Consider the following 25,164-nt stretch of genomic DNA (forward strand, 5'->3'; position numbering starts at 1 on the left):
TTTTGATTTTTCATGCTGGTACATATAGCACTAGTCATTCTTCCTACCTGCTATATTCTATTATATAAATACGCCACCGTTTACTTATTACTTCTGTCAATGGCACTTATGTTTCCTGCTCTTTTGCAACTTATAAAGTTTGCCATTAATATTTTTGTAATTGCAGATACGTGCGCAAGAATTTTCCTAGAAGAGGGGTAGGCACGTGCAATTCTACAAGCTATTTCCTAGTTGCTCTGCTAAGGGTTTGTGCCATTTGGACTACCAAACCCGCTGTGTTTATCTTGTGCTCATTAACACCCGACAGACTCACTTTTCATTCCGCCTCCTGTTTTATCCTTCCTGGTACTTCACATTATACAATTCCTCGAATTTTATTTCAATTACTCCTCACAATCAGCCTGTGGGTTAGGTGAGATTTTTCACATTTTACAGATAAGAAATCAAAGAATCTCTTCCTTTGTTGAGACAAGTTTCTTTTCTTCTATTTAAATCAATGTCTTATTTTTCAACCTCGCTCACTGTATCTTTTTGCTCCCAGCGCTGGAAAAAGTGGGACACCCTCTTGGGTGGATGTGCAGGGTTGGTATCCAAAGTTGGCGGCTTTCCCTCCCCCTCCTCCGCCCTCTCCAAATCTCCGGCACCGCACTTCGCCACCGGGGCCGCCGTGGCTCCGTAACGGGGCGGAACGACAGGGTTTGAACCACTGGAGACTCCGTAGTCTTCTGTCGCTTTCCCTCCGCCCCACTCTGCTTTCTGGGGGCGCCCTCCGCCGCGCTGGAAAAGGCGGGGCCGGCAGCTTCGGGCAACAAGATGCGTTGGGATAGGCCGACGATTGCGGCGCTGGTTCTCTGGTCGCCGGAAGTGCCTCGGTTTCTCCCTCTTCAGGGCCGCTGTAGCTGAGGCTGGAGCGCTGCCCCGGAAGTTCTCCCCCTGCTCCCCGCCCGCGGCGAACATGGCGGTGGACTCGGCGATGGAGCTGCTATTTTTAGATACTTTCAAACACCCGAGCGCTGAGGTAAGGCTTGGCGACTTGATTCCGACCCTGCTTCTCTATTTTGGACCTTTACAAAAAAACCGTTAGGCGTCCTCGACTTTTTCTTCTGCAGATTACTGCTTTAATTTCTCTCTCTCACACACACACCCTCCCACGAGCGGTGTGAGCATCGCCTCTGAGGGAGAGCTGCAGCAGCCCCTTCATTTCCTTGCTTTAACTTGGGCCCTCGGTGTCTTTGGTCGAATTGGCTTCACTGCTTGCATGGCTTCATTTTTTATTTTTTTTCTGTCAGGTTTGGGCCTTGAGAAGGATCGGGGTTCTCAGGTTTACCTCTGGCGGCGTTTGGGGGGGGGGGGCGCGTCTTGGATTTGACAGAAGTGTTTGACAGTAGTGCCAGACTCCGAGCAACTTGCGTTGCTTCGTGGTTTCCTAATCACGATGTTTCTAAATCCTTTCTTTTTGGCTCCTTTTCTGTCAGGAGTTATGTTCCCCAGTTGTGACACTCATTCGGTTTAGGATTACGGTGCTTTCCAGTTTGGTCCGAAACTTTTAATACTTGTCTCGTGGAGAGATTTCACACGTTAGGAATGAGATGCATTCACGGAGAGTACTGCGAAGAGGGGAGAGTTGAGAGAATTATAGTCAAACTCATCATCAGATAATGTCTTTTGAGGTCGGGGGTGGAATGTTGTGGAGTAATATTTCTGTACAAAATTGCTTGAGTGCCCCTGAATTGGCCCTGCAATATGTAAATTAAACATAGCTGGTTAACTTAAGATTCACGAAAGCAGATCAAAAGTGAACTTGAAGTCCACGGAGAAATTGAAAAAAAAAAAAAAACTTCACATTTCTCTATCTTAATGTTAGCTTAATCAAATTAGAGAACTTTCTTTGGAGATATTTTTTGCCTTCTATTTTTATCAAGTGTGTTCTTGTATCATGCTTTTTGAGGACGGGTATAATTTCTCTTTTTCTCAGCTGTATCTCCAGTGCCTAGTACAGAGTTAGCAATATAGGTGCTCAGTAAATATTTGAATGGAATATGTTTAAAATGTTCATTCTTTTATGAGATAGTGTTGATAGTGGGTAGTGGTTGTATCGTAATGCTTTATTTGGCAAAATAAAAATTTGACAGCTGTGATCTAACTGAACTAACGGTTTATAGGTCTGTAAAAGTCAGAAGTTGGAGAACTTGGAGATAGCATTTCTTACTGACGATTAATTCATGGTCTCACATTTCATGTGGGTCAGTTAGCACTATTTGTTTAATTACTATACCTCTCTGACGTTCCAGCCAAGATTTAGAAAACCCACAATGCAGGCAGTATCAGAACAAACCTATCATGGATATAGAAATAGAGAACAGTTAAAACTGAAAGAGACTGACACAGTGGCTCATGCCTGTAATCCAGCACTTTGGGTGGCTGAAGTAGAAGGACTGCTTGAGTCCAGGGGTTTGAGACCAGCCTGGGCAACATAGTGGAACCCCGTGTCTACAAAAGAAAATTAACTAGTTGTGGTGGCTTGCTCCTGTTGTCCCAGCGACTCGGGAGGCTGAAGTGGGAGGATTGCTCGAACCTGGGAGGTCAAGGCTGCAGTGAGCTAAGATTACACCACTGCGCTCCAGCCTGAGCAACAGAATGAGACCCTGTCTTGAAAGAAAAAGAAAAAGAAAAAGAGAGAAAGAAGCATATGATGAATTAGTTTAGTACTTTTCTAGTTTAGGAAAATTGGCATTCATTGGTTTATCACATATTTAATCTATTCTTTTATTCATTTCTAGGTAAACATTGAGTACCTTGAGAGGATAAGGCAGATGGTAAATGCCTTCTTTTGGGGTGATGGGGAAGGCTTAGTAGAGATCACATTTAAATCAAGTCTTGAAGGAGGAAGGAGGGGTTTGTGGGTGATATGAAATATTGGAATGTTTGTTTTCAAGAAGTTATAACTTAGTATTGGAGATTAGATCCACAAAATTGTGATTTGAGTTAGAATGCGATGATCACATAAAGAAGCACAGTGTGAATTCCTTGGGGTTCATCACCTTTGTTTACAAAATGCCCATCAGTATCTGACATATTAGAATTAGCTCTCTTTGTGGGTATAAATAAAGGATACATGATTTCAGAAGAGGCAGAGATAAATAACTTTTCATCTGAGTGTATCAGGAAAGGTTTCATAAAGATGTTTGGCTTATGAACTTGGTCTTTGGTGGAAGGGGTAATATTTCATGGTTGTAGTTAGGAAAGGAGGGCATTCTACTAGAGTAGTCAGTCATCTGTTAGGATATGCTTAAAGTAGCAGTATGACGTGGCACCCAAGGCAGTTAGTTCAAAGGCAGATCATGGAGCTCCTTGAATGCTCAATGAATAATTATGAACTTTATTTTGTAGGAAATGGGTAGTTTTTGAGCAGGCAAATTATGCAATTAGTAAGATACGTTAGGTAGATTACTTCATCAATAATACTTAAAATGGTTCAGAGAAAATAGGGGTGAGGTGACAAAATCAGGGAGAAAAAGTGAGATGTTATGAAAACCTGAGTTAGCAGATGGACAGTAATCATTGCTTCTCCATGTTTATTGAATGGTTAATTTGTGCCAGACACAGTGCTTTGATAACTTAAGTAAATCATCTCTGGTCCTTCTATCAATTTTGTTTTGTTTTGTTTTGTTTTGTTTTGTTTTTTAGTCTAGGTCTTCTTTTGTTATCCAAGCTGGAGTGCAGTGGTGTAGTCACAGCTCACTGCAATTTCTCCCATCAGGGCTCAATTGATCTTCTCATCTCAGCCTCCCGAGTAGCTGGGACTGCAATTGTGTGCCACCATGCCTGGCTCATTTTTATATTTTTTTGTAGAGACGGAGTTTTGCCACGTTGCCCAGGCTATTCTTGAATTTCTGAGCTCAAGTGATCCTCCCACCTCAGCCTCCCAAAGTGCTAAGATTACAGGCATGAGCCACTGCAGTGCCTGACTGAGTTTTCAAAGGTAGTCAAATGCATTTTATAGATATGAAAACTGAGCCTGAGAGATTAGGTATCTTTACTAAAATAGCATAGCTAGATTAAGATCCACCGTTACACATTTTTTTCTGGCTCTAAAGCAGTGCCATGCTATGTCCCAGTGGAAATACGTAGGAGAGGATTTATACAGTTTTAGATGTGTACAAATTTCAAGTATAGAATTGACAGGATGGCGGCTGATTGTGTGAGGGAGATAGGGTAATTAAAAATGATGGATGTCTAGATTTAGAGACAGGAGAAACTAGTGGGACTAATGATGGTAAGAGTGTGGAAGTGAGTTTGATGGGAACGGAATAATTAGCCAGATTAATTTGCCCCGTAGAAAGTTGAGAATCTGTTTAACAGTTATTTATGAAAAACACTTTCAAAGGTGAGTGTATAGCTTTAGGAGGGGCAATACAAGTCAGAACAAAACTCACTGCCCTTGATTTCAAAGAAATTTGTAATATAGTGGAAAAGAGACATTTATTAGTTTCACACAGGGAATCCTTATTGCCAGCTACCTTAATATAGTGGAAAAGAGACATTTATTAGTTTCACGCAGGGAATCCTTATTGCCAGCTACCTTTAGCAGTTCTTTTTTTGGTATTATGTTTATTTTACCAGTAATCTTCTCTTCTCCACATAAAGAAATGATACACGTTTATAAGACCAATCCACTGATTTCAGAAGATAAACAGTTAAACTTACTTTTTTTTTTTTTTTTTTTTGAGACAGAGTTTCGTTCTTGTTACCCAGGCTGGAGTGCAATGGCGCAATCTCAGCTCACCGCAACCTCCGCCTCCTGGGTTCCGGCAATTCTCCTGCCTCAGCCTCCTGAGTAGCTGGGATTACAGGCATGTGCCACCATGCCCAGCTAATGTTTTGTATTTTTAGTAGAGACGGGGTTTCACCATGGTGGCCAGGATGGTCTCGATCTCTTGACCTCGTGATCCACCCGCCTCAGCCTCCCAAAGTGCTGGGATTACAGGCTTGAGCCACCGCGCCCGGCTAACAGTTAAACTTACTAAAAGACAATTTGATGGTGAGGGAATACTGTTCCTGTGAATGATGAAACACTTAACATTACAAACCAAGGATGCAAGATAAGCCAGGCATGGTGGCATGTGTGCCTGTATCCCCAGCCTGGGAGGCTGAAGTGGGAGAATTGCTTGATCCCAGGAGTTGGAGAACAGGCTGGGCAACACAGCAAAACCCCATGTTAAAAAAAAAAAAAAAAAAAAAAGCAAAATAAATCTCTAATATTAACATATACAATATTAGAAAAAAATTGTTTAAATTAAAATTGGATTGAAGCAACATTATTTGGTAAACAAGCATGAGTGAAAAGCTGTTGTATTTTGATATTCCTCTTGAGTGAATTAATTTCCTTTCTGTATCTCTCCCTATTGTAATCAGTTTTTTTTTTTTTTTTTTTTTTTTTTTTGAGACGAAGTTTCGCTCTTGTTACCCAGGCTGGAGTGCAATGGCGCGATCTCGGCTCACCGCAACCTCCGCCTCCTGGGTTCAGGCAATTTTCCTGCCTCAGCCTCCTGAGTAGCTGGGATTACAGGCACGCGCCACCATGCCCAGCTAATTTTTTGTATTTTTAGTAGAGACGGGGTTTCGCCATTTGACCAGGTTGGTCTCGATCTCTTGACCTCGTGATCCACCCGCCTCGGCCTCCCAAAGTGCTGGGATTACAGGCTTGAGCCACCGCGCCCGTCCGGTAATCAGTTTTTACTTTGTATTTTGTGGCTATAATTAACAGTTCTTTTTATATTAACATTTTCCAAATCCTGTAGTAAATATTATGCTTAAATGTATACACCCATTGACAGCATTAATACTCCAATACTGAGGCCGGGCGCGGTGGCTCAAGTCTGTAATCCCAGCACTTTGGGAGGCCGAGGCGGGTGGATCACGAGGTCAAGAGATCGAGACCATCCTGGTCAACATGGTGAAACCCCGTCTCTACTAAAAATACTAAAAATTACCTGGGCATGGTGGCGTGTGCCTGTAATCCCAGCTTCTCAGGAGGCTGAGGTAGGAGAATTGCCTGAACCCAGGAGGCGGAGGTTGCGGTGAGCCGAGATCGCGCCATTGCACTCTAGCCTGGGTAACGAGCGAAACTCGATCTTAAAAAAAAAAAAAAAAAAAAACAAAACTCCAATACTGTAATACTGTTTTGTGGTTTCTTTTTTCACCTAACAATGTGTTGTACATATTTATGAATCATGAAATAATGTAAGTAAGCTTTTTTGCCGGGCGCGGTGGCTCAAGCCTGTAATCCCAGCACTTTGGGAGGCTGAGGCGGGTGGATCACGAGGTCAAGAGATCGAGACCAACCTGGTCAACATGGTGAAAACCCGTCTCTACTAAAAATACAAAAAATTAGCTGGGCATGGTGGCACGTGCCTGTAATCCCAGATACTCGGGAGGCTGAGGCAGGAGAATTGCCTGAACCTAGGAGGCGGAGGTTGCGGTGAGCCGAGATCACGCCATTCCACTCCAGCTTGGGTAACAAGAGCGAAACTCCGTCTCAAAAAAAAAAAAAAAAAAAAAAAAAGACCAGGTGCGGTGGCTTAAGCCTGTAATCCCAGCACTTTGGGAGGCCGAGGTGGGTGGATCACGAGGTCAAGAGATCCAGACCATCCTGGTCAACATGGAGAAACACAGTCTCTACTAAAAATACAAAAAATTAGCTGGGCATGGTGGCGCATGCCTGTAATCCCAGCTACTCGGGAGGCTGAGGCAGGAGAATTGCCTGAACCCAGGAGGCGGAGGCTGCGGTGAGCCGAGATCCCGCCATTGCACTCCAGCCTGGGTAACAAGAGCGAAACTCCGTCTCAAAAAAAAAAAAAAAAGTAAGCTTTTTAAAAAAAATTTCTTCCTTTTTTTTTGACTAGTAATACATATATGAGGTACAGATACAAAAGGTACAAAAGAGTATATGGTCAGAAGTAAGTCTCTCTTTCATCATTGTTGCCTAACCATATTGTTTCTCTCCTTAGATATTCTATATAATACCCTTTTTTATTGGCTGTGTAATATTATTTAAGTGGTAATGCTATATATATTTGTTGAGACAGGGTCTTACTCTGTTGCCCAGGTTGGAGTGCAGTGGTGTGCTTACTACAACTTCGACCTGGGCGTAAGCGATCCTCCTGCCTAGCCTCCTGAGTAGCTAGGACTATAGGCGCCCACCATCACGCCCGTCTAATTTTTATTTATTTATAGAGATGGGGTTTCACCATGCTGGCCAGGCTGGTCTTGAGCTCCCGACCTCAGGTGATCTGCCTGGGGCTTACAGGCATGAGCCACCACACCCAGCAGAGACGGGGTTTCACTGTGTTGGCCAGGATGTTCTTGATTTCCTGACCTTGTGATCCACCTGCCTTGGCCACCCAAAGTTAGGATTACAGGTGTGAGCCACTGCACCCGACCCCATCTAATTTTAATTTTTTTTTTTTTTTTTTTTTTTTTTTTTTTTTTTTTAAGAGATAGGGTCTTGCCATGTTGCCAGGCTGGTCTCATACTCTTGGCCTCAGGTGATCCTCCTGCCTTGGCCTCCCAAAGTGCTAGGATAATAATGCTATTATTTATGTATTAAATTCTCATATACTTAGATTTCTGACTTTACAGTGGTAATATTCTTGAAGCTAAATTGTTTTATACAATTTTAGTTATTTCTTTAATATTACTTTCCAGTATGGAATTGCTGGGTTAAAATACAGCCCTAGGAGAGTAGGTTGATACTGGAAAGTCCTCTATTTTAAAGGTCATTTAAAAATTACTGTAGGAAACCAGTTAGGAACTTATCTGCAGAAGTGAAAAAGGAAGTGGTAGCAGTAGATGTGATAGCTAAAAGAGAGAATAGAAAGAGAAGGTAATTGCAGGGATAGAAGAATAAGGAAGGGAAACAGTTATGCTGTGACCTGTAAACATGCAGGTAAAATGACTTCTTCCAAAGATAAATGTGGCACAGAATTGTGGAATTTGACCAGTCTTCTTCATATTCCTGTTACTTTCCTGATTGTGAGCCTTCCATGATTTCCCATTGTCAACCTGTTTTTCTAGGCTTTGTTTTTAATTCTCTGAGAACACAGTTTAATAACCATTAATCAAGTGCTTATTAAAAATTCATTTATTAAATGCATATGCTAGGCACTGTGAATATACTGTAAACTAAGACATAGGTCGGTCTTCTTTAAACACATTGTCTAATGGGAGAGATAAGAGGCTATTACAATTAAGCTAGATAAAGGACTTTAGACACTTAAGGGAGAGGCACCTATAGGTTTGATCTGGCTCAGCTTTCAAGAGAAAGTTTACTTGCAAAATGAGTTGGGGCAGAGGGATATGACAGCCTTCAAGCAGAGAGAACGTCATTAGTGAGGGTATGAAGATGGGAAAAAGCATAGCAAGCTAGGGATATAAGTTTGGAGTGATAAAGAAGCTAGTCTTGTTTACAAGACTTAGGAATTTGGCTTGGCAGCAGTAAGGATCAGGGGAGTGGTACATTTATAGTTTAGAAAGACCATATTGCAATAGGAGAATGGGTCAATGGGAAGCAAGAAAGAAGCGCAGGATGCAGAGGCATGAGGATGATATAATGGACTTCGGGGACATGGAGGGGGATGGTTGGGATGGGAATGAGGGATAAAAGTGCATATTGGGTACAGTACACACTCCTTGGGATACGGGTGCACTAAAATCTCAGAAATCACTATGAAAGAATTTATCCGTGTAAACAACCACCTGTACCCCAAAAACGATTGAAATAAAAATTTGAAAAACAAAAATTAAAAAAGAAGCACAAAATCAGTTAGGATCCCATTGCTGTAATTCATGTTGGAGTGGTATAGTATATAGAACTAAAGGAGTGACAACCAGAATGCAGGAGAGGTTTAATCAGTAGGACTAGGTGTTTGGATAGATTACAGGATATAAGATGACAGAGAATGAGAAGTCAAGGATGATAATGTCTTGGGCATTATGTGGTTGGTAATGCCATCACAGATGTAGGAGAATTCAGTTTGTATTTGTTGAATTTAGTGCACAAGGGACATTGACGTGGAGATGCCTGATGGGCAGTTGGATATAGCAGTCTGGGGCTCAGAAGAGAGGTCCTAGATGGAGATACAGATTTGGAATTGTCTTCTGGCTGTGGATGAAAATCTTATTTTTTGTAATTCTGTTGGTTGTGCTTAGCTACTCTTCTTCCTTTCCTCTCCTGTTTTGCCCTATAGCTATGATGATCAGTGTTTGCAATATCTTTCCTTTTTTTTTTAAGACAGAATCTTGCATTGTTGCTTTGGGTAGGGTGTAGTGATGTGATTGTGACTCACTGCAGCCTCCTGGACATAAGTGATCCTCCCACCTCAGCCTCCTGGGTAGCTGGGACTACAGGCATGTGGAACCATGCCCAGCCGAGATTTTCGTTTTTGTAAACACAGGATCTTCCTATGTTGCTCAGGCTGGTCTTCTCGAATCCTGTCCTCAAGTGATCCTCCTGCCTCAGCTTCCCAGAGTGCTGGGATTACAGTGTGAGCCATGGCGTCTGGCTTGCAATTTTTTGAACCTTCCAAGTTCTTGTTTCCCTACAGTCTGAGCTGGGGACCTAAATACCCCTCTGAGTTTTCATAGCATCCTTTGTGAGTCTGTATTATGGCAATTTATCTCCTTGTCTACCACAGTAGATCATCTGTTTTTTAATGTCTGAGATAATGTCTTGTCTTTGTAGCCTCAGAACTAGCATACTTTGGAATATAGTTGACGTTTAATAGGTTTTTAGAAATAAATATTTAATAGAACTGGTAGCAACAAACACAGAAACTCTTTTACATACCAACAAAATAGATTTTGAAAGGCTATTTGTAAATCCTTAAATTTCTTTTTTTTTTTTTTTTTGAGACAGAGTTTCGCTCTTGTTACCCAGGCTGGAGTGCAATGGCGCGATCTCGGCTCACCGCAACCTCCGCCTCCTGGGTTCAGGCAATTCTCCTGCCTCAGCCTCCTGAGTAGCTGGGATTATAGGCACGCACCACCATGCCCAGCTAATTTTTTGTATTTTTAGTAGAGACGGGGTTTCACCATGTTGACCAGGTTGGTCTCGATCTCTTGACCTCGTGATCCACCCGCCTCGGCCTCCCAAAGTGCTGGGATTACAGGCTTGAGCCACCGCGCCCGGCCTAATCCTTAAATTTCTTGTTGTTAAGCATGATATTCTTTATAGAGAGACTCAGTCTTTCTACATGCAGATAATGTCAGCCATTCTTCTCATGATGAACTTTGACTGCTAGAGTGATGACAGTTTACTGAACTATTAGGAAAAGTTGACATATAGTTGTCCAAAAACAATGTGAAAAATTCTCTTTTTAATTATTGAAAATGAGAATTATATTTGTCTAATCCTTTGTCAAATGATAGAGATAAGCGTATACGGGATATAATTTATGTTGTTTCTTTTTTTTGTTTGTTTTTCTTTTTTCTCCGGAGATGGAGTCTCACTTTGTCACCCAGGCTGGAGTGCCATGAGGCAATCATATTGTAGCTCAACTATAGTCTCAAACTCCTAGGCTCAAGTGATCCTCCTACCTCAGTTTCTTGAGCAGTTAGGGTTACAGACATGCACCTCTGCTTCTGGTTTTTTTTTTTTTTTTTTTTTTTTTTTTTTTTTAAATAAACTCTTAGTTTGTGATTTAAAAAAAAAATTAGGACAGGTTTGTCTCAACTGTTAAGTACCTAAATGCTTTCCCTGATCCCTTGATATTAGTTGATATGTAAGTTTATAAAGTAAGCTGATCTAAGTACAGATTTGCAGTCTCTTAGTTCAGAACTCAAAAATGGAAAAAAAAAAAAAAACCAAAAACCCACCAAAAAAAAAAAAAAAAAATGCCCTGAATTAATTTGGCCATTTGGTCTAATCTTAGCTGATACGGTGCTTGTTATAATCTTTATTTAGTGTGAATGTTGATGTGTGGCTGCAGAAATATTAATGGTTTGATTACAGGGTGCTGCCGCAAAAGCCACTGGGGGGTCTAAAGTAATATGCAGTATTTGGATTATATTATCTTCCTAGAAATCAAAAAGTCAGGATTCTGAAAGGCATTTGGTTCCACAGTTTTCAGATAAGGGACTCTATGTATAGTCTAAGCAAAACATCAGCAGGTAGAGGTAATGCATGGCAGAAAATGTTACACAAATCGAGAAACTTAGCTAGGTGCTTGGTATGTTCATCATCTATTTATGCAACATTGTAAATAATATATATATATATATGTATGTATATATATATATATATATATATATATTTTTTTTTTTTTTTGAGACGGAGTTTCGCTCTTGTTTCCCAGGCTGGAGTGCAATGGCACTATCTCGGCTCACCGCAACCTCCGCCTCCTGGGTTCAGGCAATTCTCCTGCCTCAGCCTCCTGAGTAGCTGGGATTACAGGCACGCACCACCATGCCCAGCTAATTTTTTGTATTTTTAGTAGAGACGGGGTTTCACCATGTTGACCAGGATGGTCTCGATCTCTTGACCTCGTGATCCACCCGCCTCGGCTTCCCAAAGTGCTGGGATTACAGGCTTGAGCCACTGCGCCTGGCCGTAAATAATATATATTTAGTGATACGGAATGTGAAGGTTATATGTGACATTGTGAATGAATAAAATTTGAATAGAGAAACTATTTTATAGAATGTTCTGAAGCACTCCCCTGGCCTTTATTTTGTTGTTGTTACAGCAAAGTTCTCATATAGATGTGGTTCGTTTTCCATGTGTGGTTTACATCAATGAAGTCCGAGTCATACCCCCAGGAGTAAGAGCCCATAGCAGTCTGCCAGACAACAGAGCATATGGGTAAGTCAATTCTCTTTTTAAAAGTATTTTTTTGGCTAAAGATTGTCCAAAAACATATATATATATATATATATATATATTTTTTTTTTTTTTTTTTTTTTTTTTTTTTTTCTTTTTTTTTCTTTTTTTTTGAGACTGAGTCTTGCTCTGTCACCAGGCTAGAGTGCAGTGGTGCAATCTCGGCTCACTGCAACCTCTGCCTCCTGGGTTCAAGCGATTCTTCCGCCTCAGCCTTCCGAGTAGCTGGGACCACAGACACGTGCCACCATGCCTGGCTATTTTTTTGTAATTTTAGTAGAGACAGGGTTTCACCATGTTGGCCAGGATGGTCTTGATCTCTTGACCTTGTGATCCACCTGCCTCAGCCTCCCAAAGTGCTGGGATTACAGGCATGAGCCACCACGCCCAGCCTAGAAACATATTCTTAAATGCAAAAATGTAAGGTAATATTTTACAAGTAATAGAATCCTGAAACTATTCAATTATGGTTATGCTGCATTATAATTAAATGCAACCTCCGACTCCCGGCTTCAAGCGATTCTCCTGCCTCAGCCTCCCGAATAGCTGGGATTGCAGGTGCATGACACCATGACCAGCTAATTTTTGTATTTTTAGTTGAGAGAGGGTTTCACCATGTTGGCCTGGGTGGTCTTGATCTCTTGACCTTGTGATCCACCTGCCTTGGCCTCCCAAAGTGCTGGGATTACATGTGTCAGCCACCTTGCCCAGCCACTTTTTTTTTTTTGAGAGGAGGTTTCGCTCTTGTCGCCCAAGCTGGAGTGCAGTGGCATGATCTTGGCTCACTGCAACCTCTGCCTCCTGAGTTCAAGCAATTCCCTTGCCTCAGCCTCCCGAGTAGCTGGGATCACAGGCATGTGCCGCTATGCCTGGCTAATTTTGTATTTTCAGTAGAGTCGGGGTTTCACCATATTGCCCAGGCTGGTCTCGAACTCCTGATCTCGGGTGATCTGCCTGCCTCAGCCTCCAAAAGTGCTGGGATTACAGGTGTGAGCCACCGTGCCTAGCCTACATTTTTGTTATCTTAATGGTATCTGTTCATGACTTAATGGTGATCTTCTTGGCCTGATACATGTGTCTTTTATTAATTTTGTAACTTCAAATTAGCCATTAGTTGTAATTAGCAAGTATTTATTTGATACTTTGTCTTCCTTAGGGCCTGTGGGAAATAAAATATAAGAAATGGTGTGGCTGGGCACAGTGGCTCACGCCTGTAATCCCAGCACTTTGGGAGGCTGAGGCCATCGAATCATCTGAGGTCAGGAGTTCCAGAACAGCCTGACCAACATGGAGAAACCCTGTCTCTACTAAAAATACAAAATCAGTCGGGCATAGTGGTGAATGCCTGTAATTACAGCTCCTCGGGAGGCTGAGGCAGGAAGAATTGCTTGAACCCGGGAGGTGGAGATTGTGGTGAGCGGAGATTGCACCATTGCACTCCATCCTGGGCAATAAGAGCAAAATGCTGTCTCAAAAGAAAAGAAAAGGTCCCTGACATGGGGTTGTAGGTAATTTTAACAACTGACATAAAGCAGAAGAATTTGATATTTGTTGTAACATGAATAATAATTTTCTTCTGATTTTAATTACATAGGTTGGAAATATAAGCCAAATTTTGGCTATGGAAACATGAATATGTATAATATGTCTTACATGAGTTTTTTAGCCTTTAGCTTAGTCGTTAGTTTTATGTAGCAATACCACATTTCATTCTATGTATGCTGTAGATAACTCAATTTCTATTGTATAAAAGAATCAAACTAGGCTGGGGCATGGTGGCTCACACCTGTAATCCCTGCACTTTGGGAGACTGAGGCAGGTGGATCACCTGAGGTCAGAAGTTTGAGACCAGCCTGACTAACATAAAAAGACCCCATCGCTACTAAAAATATAAAATTAGCTAGGCGTGATGACGAATGCCTGTAATCTCAATTATGTAGGAGGCTGAGGCAGGAGAATCGCTTGAACTTGGGAGGCGGAGGTTGTGGTGAGCCGAGATTGCACCATTATACTCCAGCCTGGGCAACAAGAGCAAAACGCTGTCTCAAAAAAAAAAGAAAAAAAGTCACCAGTTGCGCGTGTATACATGGAAAATAGAAAGAAGAAAAAAGGAAAAAAGTAAAAAAAAAAAAAAAAAAGTCAAACTAGCTACTTTGTGGTGAGTGTTATGGGACATATTCAAAGTTAAAGGCTCATTTCTTCCTAATTGTGGAAAATAGTACATTATTTGTAGAAATAAGCATAAAGTCTTCATAGGTACCATTCAAAAATTAAAAGATATACAACAAGACACATCTTTAATGTTTATAACGAGGGATTGTTATAATTGACTTCATACCTTTTTTTCTGTGTTTTAAGAAAATTAACTCATGTTTTCCTGTGTCGTCTTGATTTTCCTATAAAGGGAGCTTTGTGTAGAATGGGAAAGATTGGATCAATGGTGGTATATCCAACAGTCTTCTCTAATTTTACTGCTTTTGGTCAAAAAAAAGTTTGTCGTTTATTGTTCCATAGCAAATTTAGCAACCTAAAACTAAAAACATTATCTCACACTGTTTCTGAGGGTCAGGAATCTGGGAGTAGCTGAGGTTCTCTCATGAAGTTGTAGTCAAGATACAGAGGGGGCTGAAGAATTTGCTTGGTAGCTCACTCGTGGGGCTGCTGGCAGAAGGCTTCAGTTCTTTTCCAGGAGATCCTCTCCATGGGCTTGTTCATAAGTGAGTGATCTAAGAGTGAGAGAGCATGCCCAAGAAAGAAGCCACAGTCAGTGTGTTTTATAACTTAATATTAGAAGGTGACATTATTATCTTTACCGTATTCTGTAGGTAACATATTCTGTTGGTATAGTGTGGGAGAGCCCTGCATAGAGTGTACATCTTACCATATAGGGTGTGAATACCAGGAAGAAAGGGTCATTGGGGCCATCTTAGGGGCTGGCTTCCATAGCAGGCAAATTGGATTTCTACCATTAGATGCCATTGGTAGGAGTATTTATTGCATTTCTGTTATCTTAACCCTCTTCCTTTTTCTTAGCTGGAGATGTGTGGCTGTTCATGTTTTAATAACTCCAAATATAAAGTATCAGAAACAAATTTATGCATGATTAGTATGCCACAGAACAGCGAAGTGAAGTATTAACGCAGTAAAACAAACGTAAGAGTGAGGACCGGGCACAGTGGCTTATGCCTGTAATCCGATCACTTTGGGAGGCTGAGACAGGTAGATTATTTGAAGTCAGGAGTTTGAGACCAGGCTAGCCCACATGGTGAAACCCTGTCTCTACTAAAATACAAAAATTAGCCAGGTGTGGTGGCATGCGCCTGTAATTCCAGCTACTCGGGAGGCTGAGGCAGGAGAATTGCTTGAACTTGTGAGGCTAAGGTTGCAGTGAGCTAAGATGGCACCACTACACTCCAGCCTGGGCAGCAGAGTGAGACTCCATCTTAAAAAAAAGAAAGAAAGAAAGAAAGAAAAAAGAGGAAGACCAGAGTCTCAAAGTGGAAAGCAGTGTTAGAGATCAAGTGATATTTGTAGGCATACTTTACAGTAGTGTTTTTTCTCATTATAAAACTTATAAATGCTTAGATAAAATTAAAATTTCTTTAATCCCTTTATTCTGGCAGGGTGTGGTGGTTTATGCCTCTAATCCTAGCACTTTGGGAGGCCAAGGCAGGCAGATCACTTGAGACCAAGAGTTTGAGACGAGTCTGGGCAACATAGGAAGACTCCATCTCTACAAAAAAAATGTAAAAATTAGTTGGGCATGGTGGCTCATAGTCCTTGCTACTTGGGAGGCTGAGGCGGGAGGATTGCTTGAGCCCAGGAGCTCGAAGTTGCCGTGAGCTGTGATTGTGCCATTGTCCTCCAGCTTCGGCAACAGGGCAAGACTGTATTTCAAAAAAAAAAAAAATAATAATAATTATAATTCCTGTTTCAAGAACATCTTAACATTTGGTATACATACATACATGTGTGTGTGTGTATATATATATATGGTTTTTTTTTTTTCTTTTTTTTCGAGACAGAATCTAACTCTGTTGCCCAGGCTGGAGGGCAGTGGCGTGATCTCAGCTCACTGCAACCTCCACCTCCTGGGTTCAAGTGATTGTCCTGCCACTGCCTCCTAAGTAGCTGGGACTACAGGCACCCACTACCATGCCCAGCTAATTTTTGTAGGTTTAGTAGAGACAGGGTTATGCTATGTTGGCCAAGCTGGTCTTGAACTCCTGATCTTGTGATCTACCCACCTTGGCCTCCCAAAATGCTGTGATTACAGGCATGAGCCACTGCACTGGGCCAAGATATGTATGTATGTATGTGTGTGTGTCTGTGTGTGTCTGTGTGTGTGTTTGTGTGTCTGTGTGTGTGTGTGTTTGTATTTTTTAATGCGTGTGTGTTTTTATATGTGGGTACATATGTATATATGTGTGCTTGTATATGTATTTCATTATTACTTTTTGTAAATTTGATACCTTATGTGAGGTTGGGTTTTTTTTTTTTAGAGTCTCCAAGTTGTAAGATAACTGTCTAGTGCAGTCAGGTTTCCTTTGATTCTTTAAACTGCTTTTCACTGATCGGGACCTGAGCCTTTAGGGTCTCAAAAGTAAAGAGTTTGTATTTTAGCTTTTTTTTCTTTTCTTGAGGTACTGAAGTCCAGGGTCTAGTTTAAAGGAGGGCAAAGAGGGGTCAGGTGCAGTGGCTCACGCCTGTAATCCCAACACTTTGGGAGGCTAAGGCAGGTGGATCAACTGAGGTCAAGAGTTTGAGACCAACCTGGTCAACATGGTTGAAACCCCTTCTCTATTAAAAATACAAAAATTAGCTGGGTCTGGTGGCATGTGCCTGTAGTCTCAGCTACTTGGGTTGCTGAGGTGGGAAGATCACTTGAACATGGGAGGCAGAGGTTGCAGTAAGCCAAGATCATACCACTGCACTCCAGCCTGGGTGACAAGAGCAAAACTCCATCTCAAAAAAGAAAAGGAAAGAAAAAGAACTAATGAAGGGCAAGAGGAAGAGACTAGAGTTGTTGGCCTCATGTGATTGAATTGGATAAGGCAAATATATGCTGGTTATGTTGCTGTTAATTTTTATTGTTTTATGTATTATTTCATTTAATAATATATCAGGAGCCCTTTTAATCATAAAATATTATTTGATTTTATGCTCTCTAATAGCTATATAGTCTAATGGGTGACTATACTGTAATATATTTGATTGGTCTCCTATGTGGAGAGCATTAGATGTTTTTTAGTTTTCAAATTACAAGTAATAGTATGATGAATATCCTCTTGAAAAAAATCTGTTCGTATGTCAGTGTTTCTGTAGAAACACTTTCTAGAAAAAAGTGAATCAAATGATGTGTCTTTATCCATTTTGTGTTACTTTAACAGAATACAACAGACTGGATAATTTATAAAGAAATTTATATCTCACAGTTCTGGAGACTGCAAAGTCCAGTATCAAGGTGCCAGCAGTCTGGCAAGAACGATTTTGTTGCTTCATCCCATAATGGAAAGCAAAAGAGCCAGAGAGCCCAAGAGAGCAAAAGGGGGCTGAACTTGCATTGTTAACAAGTACACTACACTGTTAACTAACCCATTCCCCAGATGGCAACACTCATTCATTCATGAGGGCAGAGTCCTCATGACCCAGTCACCTCTTATTAGGCTTGCCTCCCAACACTGTTGCATTGGTGATTGAGTTTCCGGCACATGAACTTTGGGGAATACGTTCAAGCAGTGGCTTGATATAAACGTTTTCTTAGTATCCTGAATTTTAGTGCCACATTGTTTTTCAGACTGATTATGCCTGTTTGTGCTTGTACCAGAAGTACACGCAGGAATCTCTTTGATAGTACTCTAGACATTATAGTTATTAACATTTATGTTTTTTTTTTTTTTTTTTTTCTGAGACGGAGTTTCACTCTTGTTACCCAGGCTGGAGTGCAATGGCGCGATCTCGGCTCACCGCAACCTCCGCCTCCTGGGTTCAGGCAATTCTCCTGCCTCAGCCTCCTGAGTAGCTGGGATTACAGGCACGCGCCACCACGCCCAGCTAATTTTTTGTATTTTTAGTAGAGACGGGGTTTCACCATGTTGACCAGGATGGTCTTGATCTCTTGACCTCGTGATCCACCCGCCTCGGCCTCCCAAAGTGCTGGGATTACAGGCTTGAGCCACCGCGCCCGGCTAACATTTATGTTTTTATGTAAATGAACAAGAATAAAGCATGTTGTGTTCAAAGTGAAAATTTTAGTTGAATTTAAGGAATTTCGATCGAGTGTGCTGTGGTATAGTATCTTTTACATAAAGTGTAGCAAGATTTCAGACTAATGCAAATTAAATAGGCTCTCATCTTTTTTTTTTTTTTTTTGAGACAGAGTTTCACTCTTGTTGCCCAGGCTGGAGTGCAATGGTGCGATCTCGGCTCACTGCAACCTCCGCCTCCCGGGTTCAGGCAATTCTCCTGCCTCAGCCTCCTGAGTAGCTGGGATTACAGGCACACACCACCATGCCCAGCTAATTTTTTGTATTTTTGGTAGAGACGGGGTTTCACCATGTTGACCAGGATGGTCTCGATCTCTTGACCTCGTGATCCACCCGCCTCGGCCTCCCAAAGTGCTGGGATTACAGGCGTGAGCCACTGTGCCGGGCCCATAGGCTCTGATCTTAACCAAATAATCTATTTTTAGAAACCCCAAAATATTTTTGTAAATTGCTGCTGTACAAATATCAGTTGGCTTTAAGTCACAACTTAGGGCTCTGATGCTAAAATTACTGTTATAGTCTTGTATTAATGTGGATTAAGTTGAAATTAAATTGTACTTATACAACTTGAAGTTAGTTAATTCCTGATTCTTTTGATAATGAAAGGGAACAAGCATGGTGCAGCAGCTCATGCCTGAATGCCACTGCTTTGGGAGGCTGACTTGGGAGGATCACTTGAGCTCAGGAGCTGGAGACCAGCCTGGGTAACATAGTGATACTTTGTGTCTACTGAAAAAAAGAAGAAAAATAGCCCAATGTAGTGGCTGGCATACACCTGTAGTTGCAGCTATTTGGGAAGCTGAAGGTGGAGGATTGTTTGAGTCTGGAAGCTTGAGGTTATAGTGAGCTATAATCACACCACTGTACTCCAGCCTGGGCAAGAAAGCAAGACTCTGTCTCAAAAAAGAAAGGGAAGCTGCGTGCAGTGGCTCACGCCTGTAGTCCCGGCACTTTGGGAGGCCGAGGCGGGTGGATCACCTGAGGTTAGGGGTTTGAGACCAGCCTGGCTAACATGGTGAAACCCTCTTTCTACGAAAAATACAAAAAGTAGCTGGTGTGGTGGCGTGCACTTTTAATCCCGGCTACGCAGGAGGCTGAGGCAGGAGAATCGCTTGAACCCAGGAGGTGGAGGTTGCAGTTAGCCGAAATTGTGCCATTGTACTTGGGCAACAAGAGCAAAACTTCATCTGAAAAAAAAAAAAAAAAAAGAAAGGAAATAGTTATAGGATGTAAAAAGTACTTGATGATTAAAATTTGATATTCAGTAATACTTAAAGTGAGCTCTTGGCTGCTTGAGATTGGATGTGAATAAAATTACATACAATATCATAGTTAACTATATTTTTGTTATTTAAATCTTAGGGATGTTATATTCTAATTTGAGAGTTGCTCTTAACTTTGTACTTACTATGTTATTTGTTTTAATTTAGGAAGTGTTTGTTAACAAAGGCTGATGGTTCAACTTTCTTTCATTCACAGAGAGACATCTCCACATACATTTCAATTAGACTTATTCTTCAACAACGTAAGCAAACCAAGTGCCCCAGTTTTTGATAGGTTGGGAAGGTATGTACCTGCTAGGCAATTTCACAAGAAACTCATGAGTGTTAGTAAGCAATATCTTTTGATTCTTTAGATAGAAGAAACAGATGTATCTGTGATAGATCCAATAGCACTGGGTTTAATTGTATCAAGGCAGTATTAAAGAAATGTCAAACTCCTAAGGAGATGTTGAGTTTTTATAAAATAAAAATTTAAGTGTGTGAAACAGCCATTGTTTGTTATCTTTTTACTTGTGCATGCATTTCTTATATACATGATACATTCACACATGATAGTAACCTTCTAATTTGGGAAATACTGCTTTTTGATTCTTAAAAAATATATGGACACATTGAGAACTAATTTATGCATGTCTTTCATATCACGGTACTGTGCAATTTATAATTCCATAGCCACATTTTGTAAAACGAAACTTTTGTTAGTAGATGCCCCCTTTTTGATTATTTATACATGCTAGGTATTTTTTTTCAAGTTAGGAATTATTAAACCTGTTGTTATGATGTCTGCAAACAAATGATCATTTGATGGGTTTACTTAGAACTCATAAAATAAGAAAATTTAAAGGCAGCTTAAAAACGGGAAAATGTCTGTTCCTATCAGGAATTAGCAGTTTCTTAGACATCACTCATTCTGTTATTGACCCTTCCCTTATTTATTATTAAATTATGTCAATAATTTAAATTTTTTAATGAAGGAAAACCTTAGACAATTTGAAACATGTAATTTTTAGTATTTGGAGGTGTTTTTATGTCAGTACCTACTCAAAACTAGGTGCTTTTCTTAAATTTTGGTTGTACTCAACATTTTTGTATGACTGTAATGTGATGGTTCTCTACTCTGGCTGTACATTAGAATTACCTGGTATACTTTTAAAAAATTACTGATGTCCATACTCACCCCAAAGCAATTAATTCAGAATCTGGGATTTATGTATTTTTTTCTCTTTTTTTTTTTTTTTTTTTTTTTTTTTTTGAGACGGAGTTTCGCTCTTGTTACCCAGGCTGGAGTGCAATGGCGCGATCTCGGCTCACCGCAACCTCCGCCTCCTGGGCTCAGGCAATTCTCCTGCCTCAGCTTCCTGAGTAGCTGGGATTACAGGCACACACCACCACGCCCAGCTAGTTTTTTGTATTTTTAGTAGAGACGGGGTTTCACCATGTTGACCAGGATGGTCTCGATCTCTCGATCTCGTGATCCACCCGCCTCGGCCTCCCAAAGTGCTGGGATTACAGGCTTGAGCCACCGCGCCCGGCCAGTATTTTTTTCTTTATCACATTTTGGGGCAGTACATTAAACTCAACCTTTGTGGTATATTGAATGAAAACAAAAATCTAGCATTTGATTATATTAAAATATTTGAATCTAGAAAGACATCTTCATGAACTCTGATGTTCAGTGTTTGAGCTTATATATTTATTTCTACTCTCTTGACAGTCTGGAATATGATGAGAATACGTCCATCATCTTTAGACCAAACTCAAAGGTAATTGTGGAAGTCAGTTTTCAACTCGTCATTACTGTTTCTTCTCAACTCCATTTAAAGTTTTTGATCCATATAAATCAGTGTTGCAGAATGTCATTTCTTATCTGATTCTTCCTGCATCTAGATGCTATTTTATAATGCAGTAAAGACACTGTAATGTTAAAACACTACAGATAGTGCAGTAAAGACACTATAAAGCTCTTTCTTCCTCTTTTTGAGTCAAGAAGAGGCCAGCATTTGTGCTTTATCTTATTTCATTTAGATAGACAAGTTCAAGAAGACAACAAGCAGGCAAATTGTTATTAGACACTACTGTGCCTTAATTAAAGTTTCTTTTGAAAGTGCATGTTTCAGGGCCAGGCAGGTTGGTTCACACCTGTAATCCCAGTACCTTGGGAGTCCTAGGCAGGGGGATCATGAGGCCAGAAGTTTGAGACCAGCCTGACCAACGTGGTTGAAATCCCATCTCTACTAAAAAATATAAAAATTAGCCGGATATTGTGTTGCGTGCCTGTAATCCCAGCTACTTAGGAGACTGAGGCAGGAGAATCACTTGAACCCAGGACGTAGAGGTTGCAGTGAGCTGACAGTATGACAGTGCACTCCTGGCCGGGCGCGGTGGCTCAAGCCTGTAATCCCAGCACTTTGGGAGGCTGAGGTGGGTGGATCACGAGGTCGAGAGATCAAGACCATCTTGGTCAACATGGTGAAATCCTGGCCGGGCGCGGTGGCTCAAGCCTGTAATCCCAGCACTTTGGGAGGCTGAGGCGGGTGGATCACGAGGTCAAGAGATCGAGACCATCCTGGTCAACATGGTGAAACCCCATCTCTACTAAAAATACAAAAAACTAGCTGGGCATGGTGGCGCGTGCCTGTAATCCCAGCTACTTAGGAGGCTGAGGCAGGAGAATTGCCTGAGCCCAGGAAGCGGAGGTTGCGGTGAGCCGAGATCAAGCCATTGCACTCCAGCCTGGGTAACAAGAGTGAAACTCCGTCTCAAAAAAAAAAAAAAAAAACATGGTGAAACCCCGTCTCTACTAAAAATACAAAAAACTAGCTGGGCGTGGTGGCGCGTGCCTGTAATCCCAGCTACTTAGGAGGCTGAGGCAGGAGAATTGCCTGAGCCCAGGAGGCGGAGGTTACGGTGAGCCGAGATTGCGCCATTGCACTCCAGCCTGGGTAACAAGAGCGAAACTCCGTCTCAAAAAAAAAAAAAAAGACAGTGCACTCCTGCCTGGGTGACAGAACAAGACTCGATCTCAAAAAAAAAAAAAAAAGTGCATATTTCTCCTTTCCTATTCAAAAATACGCCTTTTTTCTTGATATGGCAGATGCCATGCTGGAAGCATTTAGTGACAGATTTGAAATGCAAAAATAATTATGACCTGGTTTAGGACTACTCAGCTTGCTGTTTGGTTTTGGGGAGGATGGGTATTTAATCTTTGCATCCTGTTTAGACTAAAAATTATCATTGTTATCTGTTTATCTTCCTTCCAGTGGGATTTCTGTTCAGTCTATCAACATATCTTGGGCATAGTCTTTGAGCCCTTCTTCTGGTCCCCAGTTTCCTGTATAGTCTAGCAAGGCAACATTAATTTCTTCTTTCCTTATTGTGTCTCCAGAAGGGGCCCCAGTAACACTTATAACTTTATCTTTTCCCAATATGGTGGAGTGGAAAGAGAACTCGGAAGTCAGGGCCTTTCGTTTCTAGTGCAGGCTCTTCTTCACGTGCTCTGATTTTCTTCTTTCTTTTTTTTCTCCTTTACATGGGTCATAGTAAACAATTTTTTATTTCTTAAAAGGTCACATGCTCTGATTTTCTTATTTCTTTCTCCTTTTTTTTTGAAACGGAGTCTCACTCTGCCACCCAGGCTGGAGTGCAATGGCACGATCTCAATTTTCTTCTTTCTTTTTTTTTTTTTTTTTTGAGACCGAGTTTTGCTCTTGTTACCCAGGCTGGAGTGCAGTGGCGTGATCTCGGCTCACCTCAACCTCCGCCTCCTGGGTTCAGGCAATTCTCCTGTCTCAGCCTCCTGAGTAGCTGGGATTACAGGCACACGCCACCATGCCCAGCTAATGTTTTGTATTTTTAGTAGAGACGGGGTTTCACCATGTTGACCAGGATGGTCTCGATCTCTTGACCTCGTGATCCACCCGCCTCGGACTCCCAAAGCGCTGGGATTACAAGCGTGAGCCACCACGCCCGGCAATTTTCTTATTTCTTAAAAGGGAATGACAATATCTACCCCATCCACCTCTCCTAGATTTGAAGATCTAGCTATTCCTGTAGATAAGCTCTGAAAAGCGTAGATATTTTTATCTTATAGAGAAATATTGAGGGTTAGTGGCATTGGCAAAAGTCTTTAATCTTTTTAGGAGAAAGTTTCTTTGCAAAAGCCATTTGTTTGATGCCTCAGGGTTCCCTTATCTTTTTTTTTTTTTGAGGCAAAGTGGGGTGCAATGGTGCAATCTTGGTTCACTGCAGCCTCTGCCTCCTGGGTTCAAGAAGTTCTCTGCCTTAGGCTCCTGAATAGCTGGGATTACAGGCGCGCATCACCACGCCTGGCTAATTTTTGTATTTTTAGTAGAAGTGGGGTTTTGCCATCTTGGCCATGCTGGTCTTGATCTCCTGACCTTGTGATCCACCCACCTCAGCCTCCCAAACTGCTGAGATTACAGATGTGAGCCACTGTGCCTGGCCATTCACTTTTTAAGGTACAATGTGGGCACATAAAATATACCTATATGTGTGAACTTGGCTTGTGAGAAGAATGCTATGTGGTTTTATGGGTTTTCTCATTCTTTTTTTTTTTTTTTTTTGAGACAGAGTTTCGCTCTTGTTACCCAGGCTGGAGTGCGATGGCGCGATCTCGGCTCACCGCAACCTCTGCCTCCTGGGTTCAGGCAATTCTCCTGCCTCAGCCTCCTAAGTAGCTGGGATTACAGGCACGCGCCACCACGCCCAGCTAGTTTTTTGTATTTTTAGTAGAGACGGGGTTTCACCATGTTGACCAGGATGGTCTCGATCTCTTGACCTCGTGATCCACCCGCCTCAGCCTCCCAAAGTGCTGGGATTACAGGCTTGAGCCACCGCGCCCGGCTGGATTTTCTCATTCTTGAAACTGAGCATCATTTGTGCTTTTGGTGCCTTCTACCACCCCTGTGCCTATTGGGGTTTAATTTATTAATTAGCAATAACTCCTACTTAATTTTATTCTCATTTCTTTTCTCTTGGATGGGAATCTGATTATACTTTTTGAACAAGATTGACATAAAGTAAAGAACTGGGAGATGTAATCTTAGGACAGGTGCAGGTATAGTTATGGTAACTCTGGAGAGCCAATGTAAAAGCTATGCCTTCACTTTTGTGTTGACTTTGCATTTTCAGCATACTTTTAGAGACTTCAGTTGAACCACAATCTAATTTGTTGTCAGTTAACTTCTAGTATTTTAAAATGACTTTGAAAGTTTTTTTCCTTCCCTAAAAATCAGGTGAATACTGATGGTCTGGTGCTAAGAGGCTGGTACAACTGTCTGACACTGGCAATATACGGATCAGTGGATAGAGTGATAAGTCATGACAGAGACTCTCCACCACCACCACCTCCACCTCCACCACCTCCCCAGCCACAGCCAAGTTTGAAAAGGAATCCAAAGCATGGTGAGAATTTTAAATTTGCTTTTGCCTGTGAAACTTATATCCATGATGTAAAATAATAATAATAATAATAATTCGAAGAGCACTTTTCTACCTTTTGGTTTTGTTTTATTTTTTGAGAGGGAGAGAGGAAGAAGAGGGGGAGAGAGAGAGAGAGAGGAGGTGAGAGGAAGCAGAGGGGCAAAGGGAGAGAGGGAGGGAGAGGAAGAGATAGGAAGAGAAGGAAAGAAGAGGAGGCAAGAGAGTGAAGGGGAGGGAGAGAGAGAAAGAGAGGGAGGAAAAGCGAGGGAGTAGGGAGGGAGAGAGTGAGCAGGCA

The 25,164-nt window shown here is 41.5% G+C and overlaps 1 protein-coding gene across 1 annotated transcript in view; it reads left to right on the top strand.

The window, feature by feature from the left end:
* Nucleotides 1–820: 820 nt before the first annotated feature.
* VIRMA (vir like m6A methyltransferase associated) overlaps nucleotides 821–25,164 on the top strand; it is a 74,623-nt gene continuing 50,279 nt past the window's right edge. The window contains exons 1-5 of the mRNA XM_039464637.2: nucleotides 821–1,018; nucleotides 11,745–11,860; nucleotides 19,624–19,710; nucleotides 21,142–21,190; nucleotides 24,683–24,851. Coding sequence (XP_039320571.2) covers nucleotides 956–1,018; nucleotides 11,745–11,860; nucleotides 19,624–19,710; nucleotides 21,142–21,190; nucleotides 24,683–24,851 — 484 coding nt within the window. The 5' untranslated portion in view covers nucleotides 821–955. The remainder of the gene's footprint in view (nucleotides 1,019–11,744; nucleotides 11,861–19,623; nucleotides 19,711–21,141; nucleotides 21,191–24,682; nucleotides 24,852–25,164) is intronic.

The sequence above is a fragment of the Saimiri boliviensis genome, chromosome 15, assembly GCF_048565385.1.
Source record: "Saimiri boliviensis isolate mSaiBol1 chromosome 15, mSaiBol1.pri, whole genome shotgun sequence".
In the NCBI taxonomy this organism is placed as follows: domain Eukaryota; kingdom Metazoa; phylum Chordata; class Mammalia; order Primates; family Cebidae; genus Saimiri; species Saimiri boliviensis.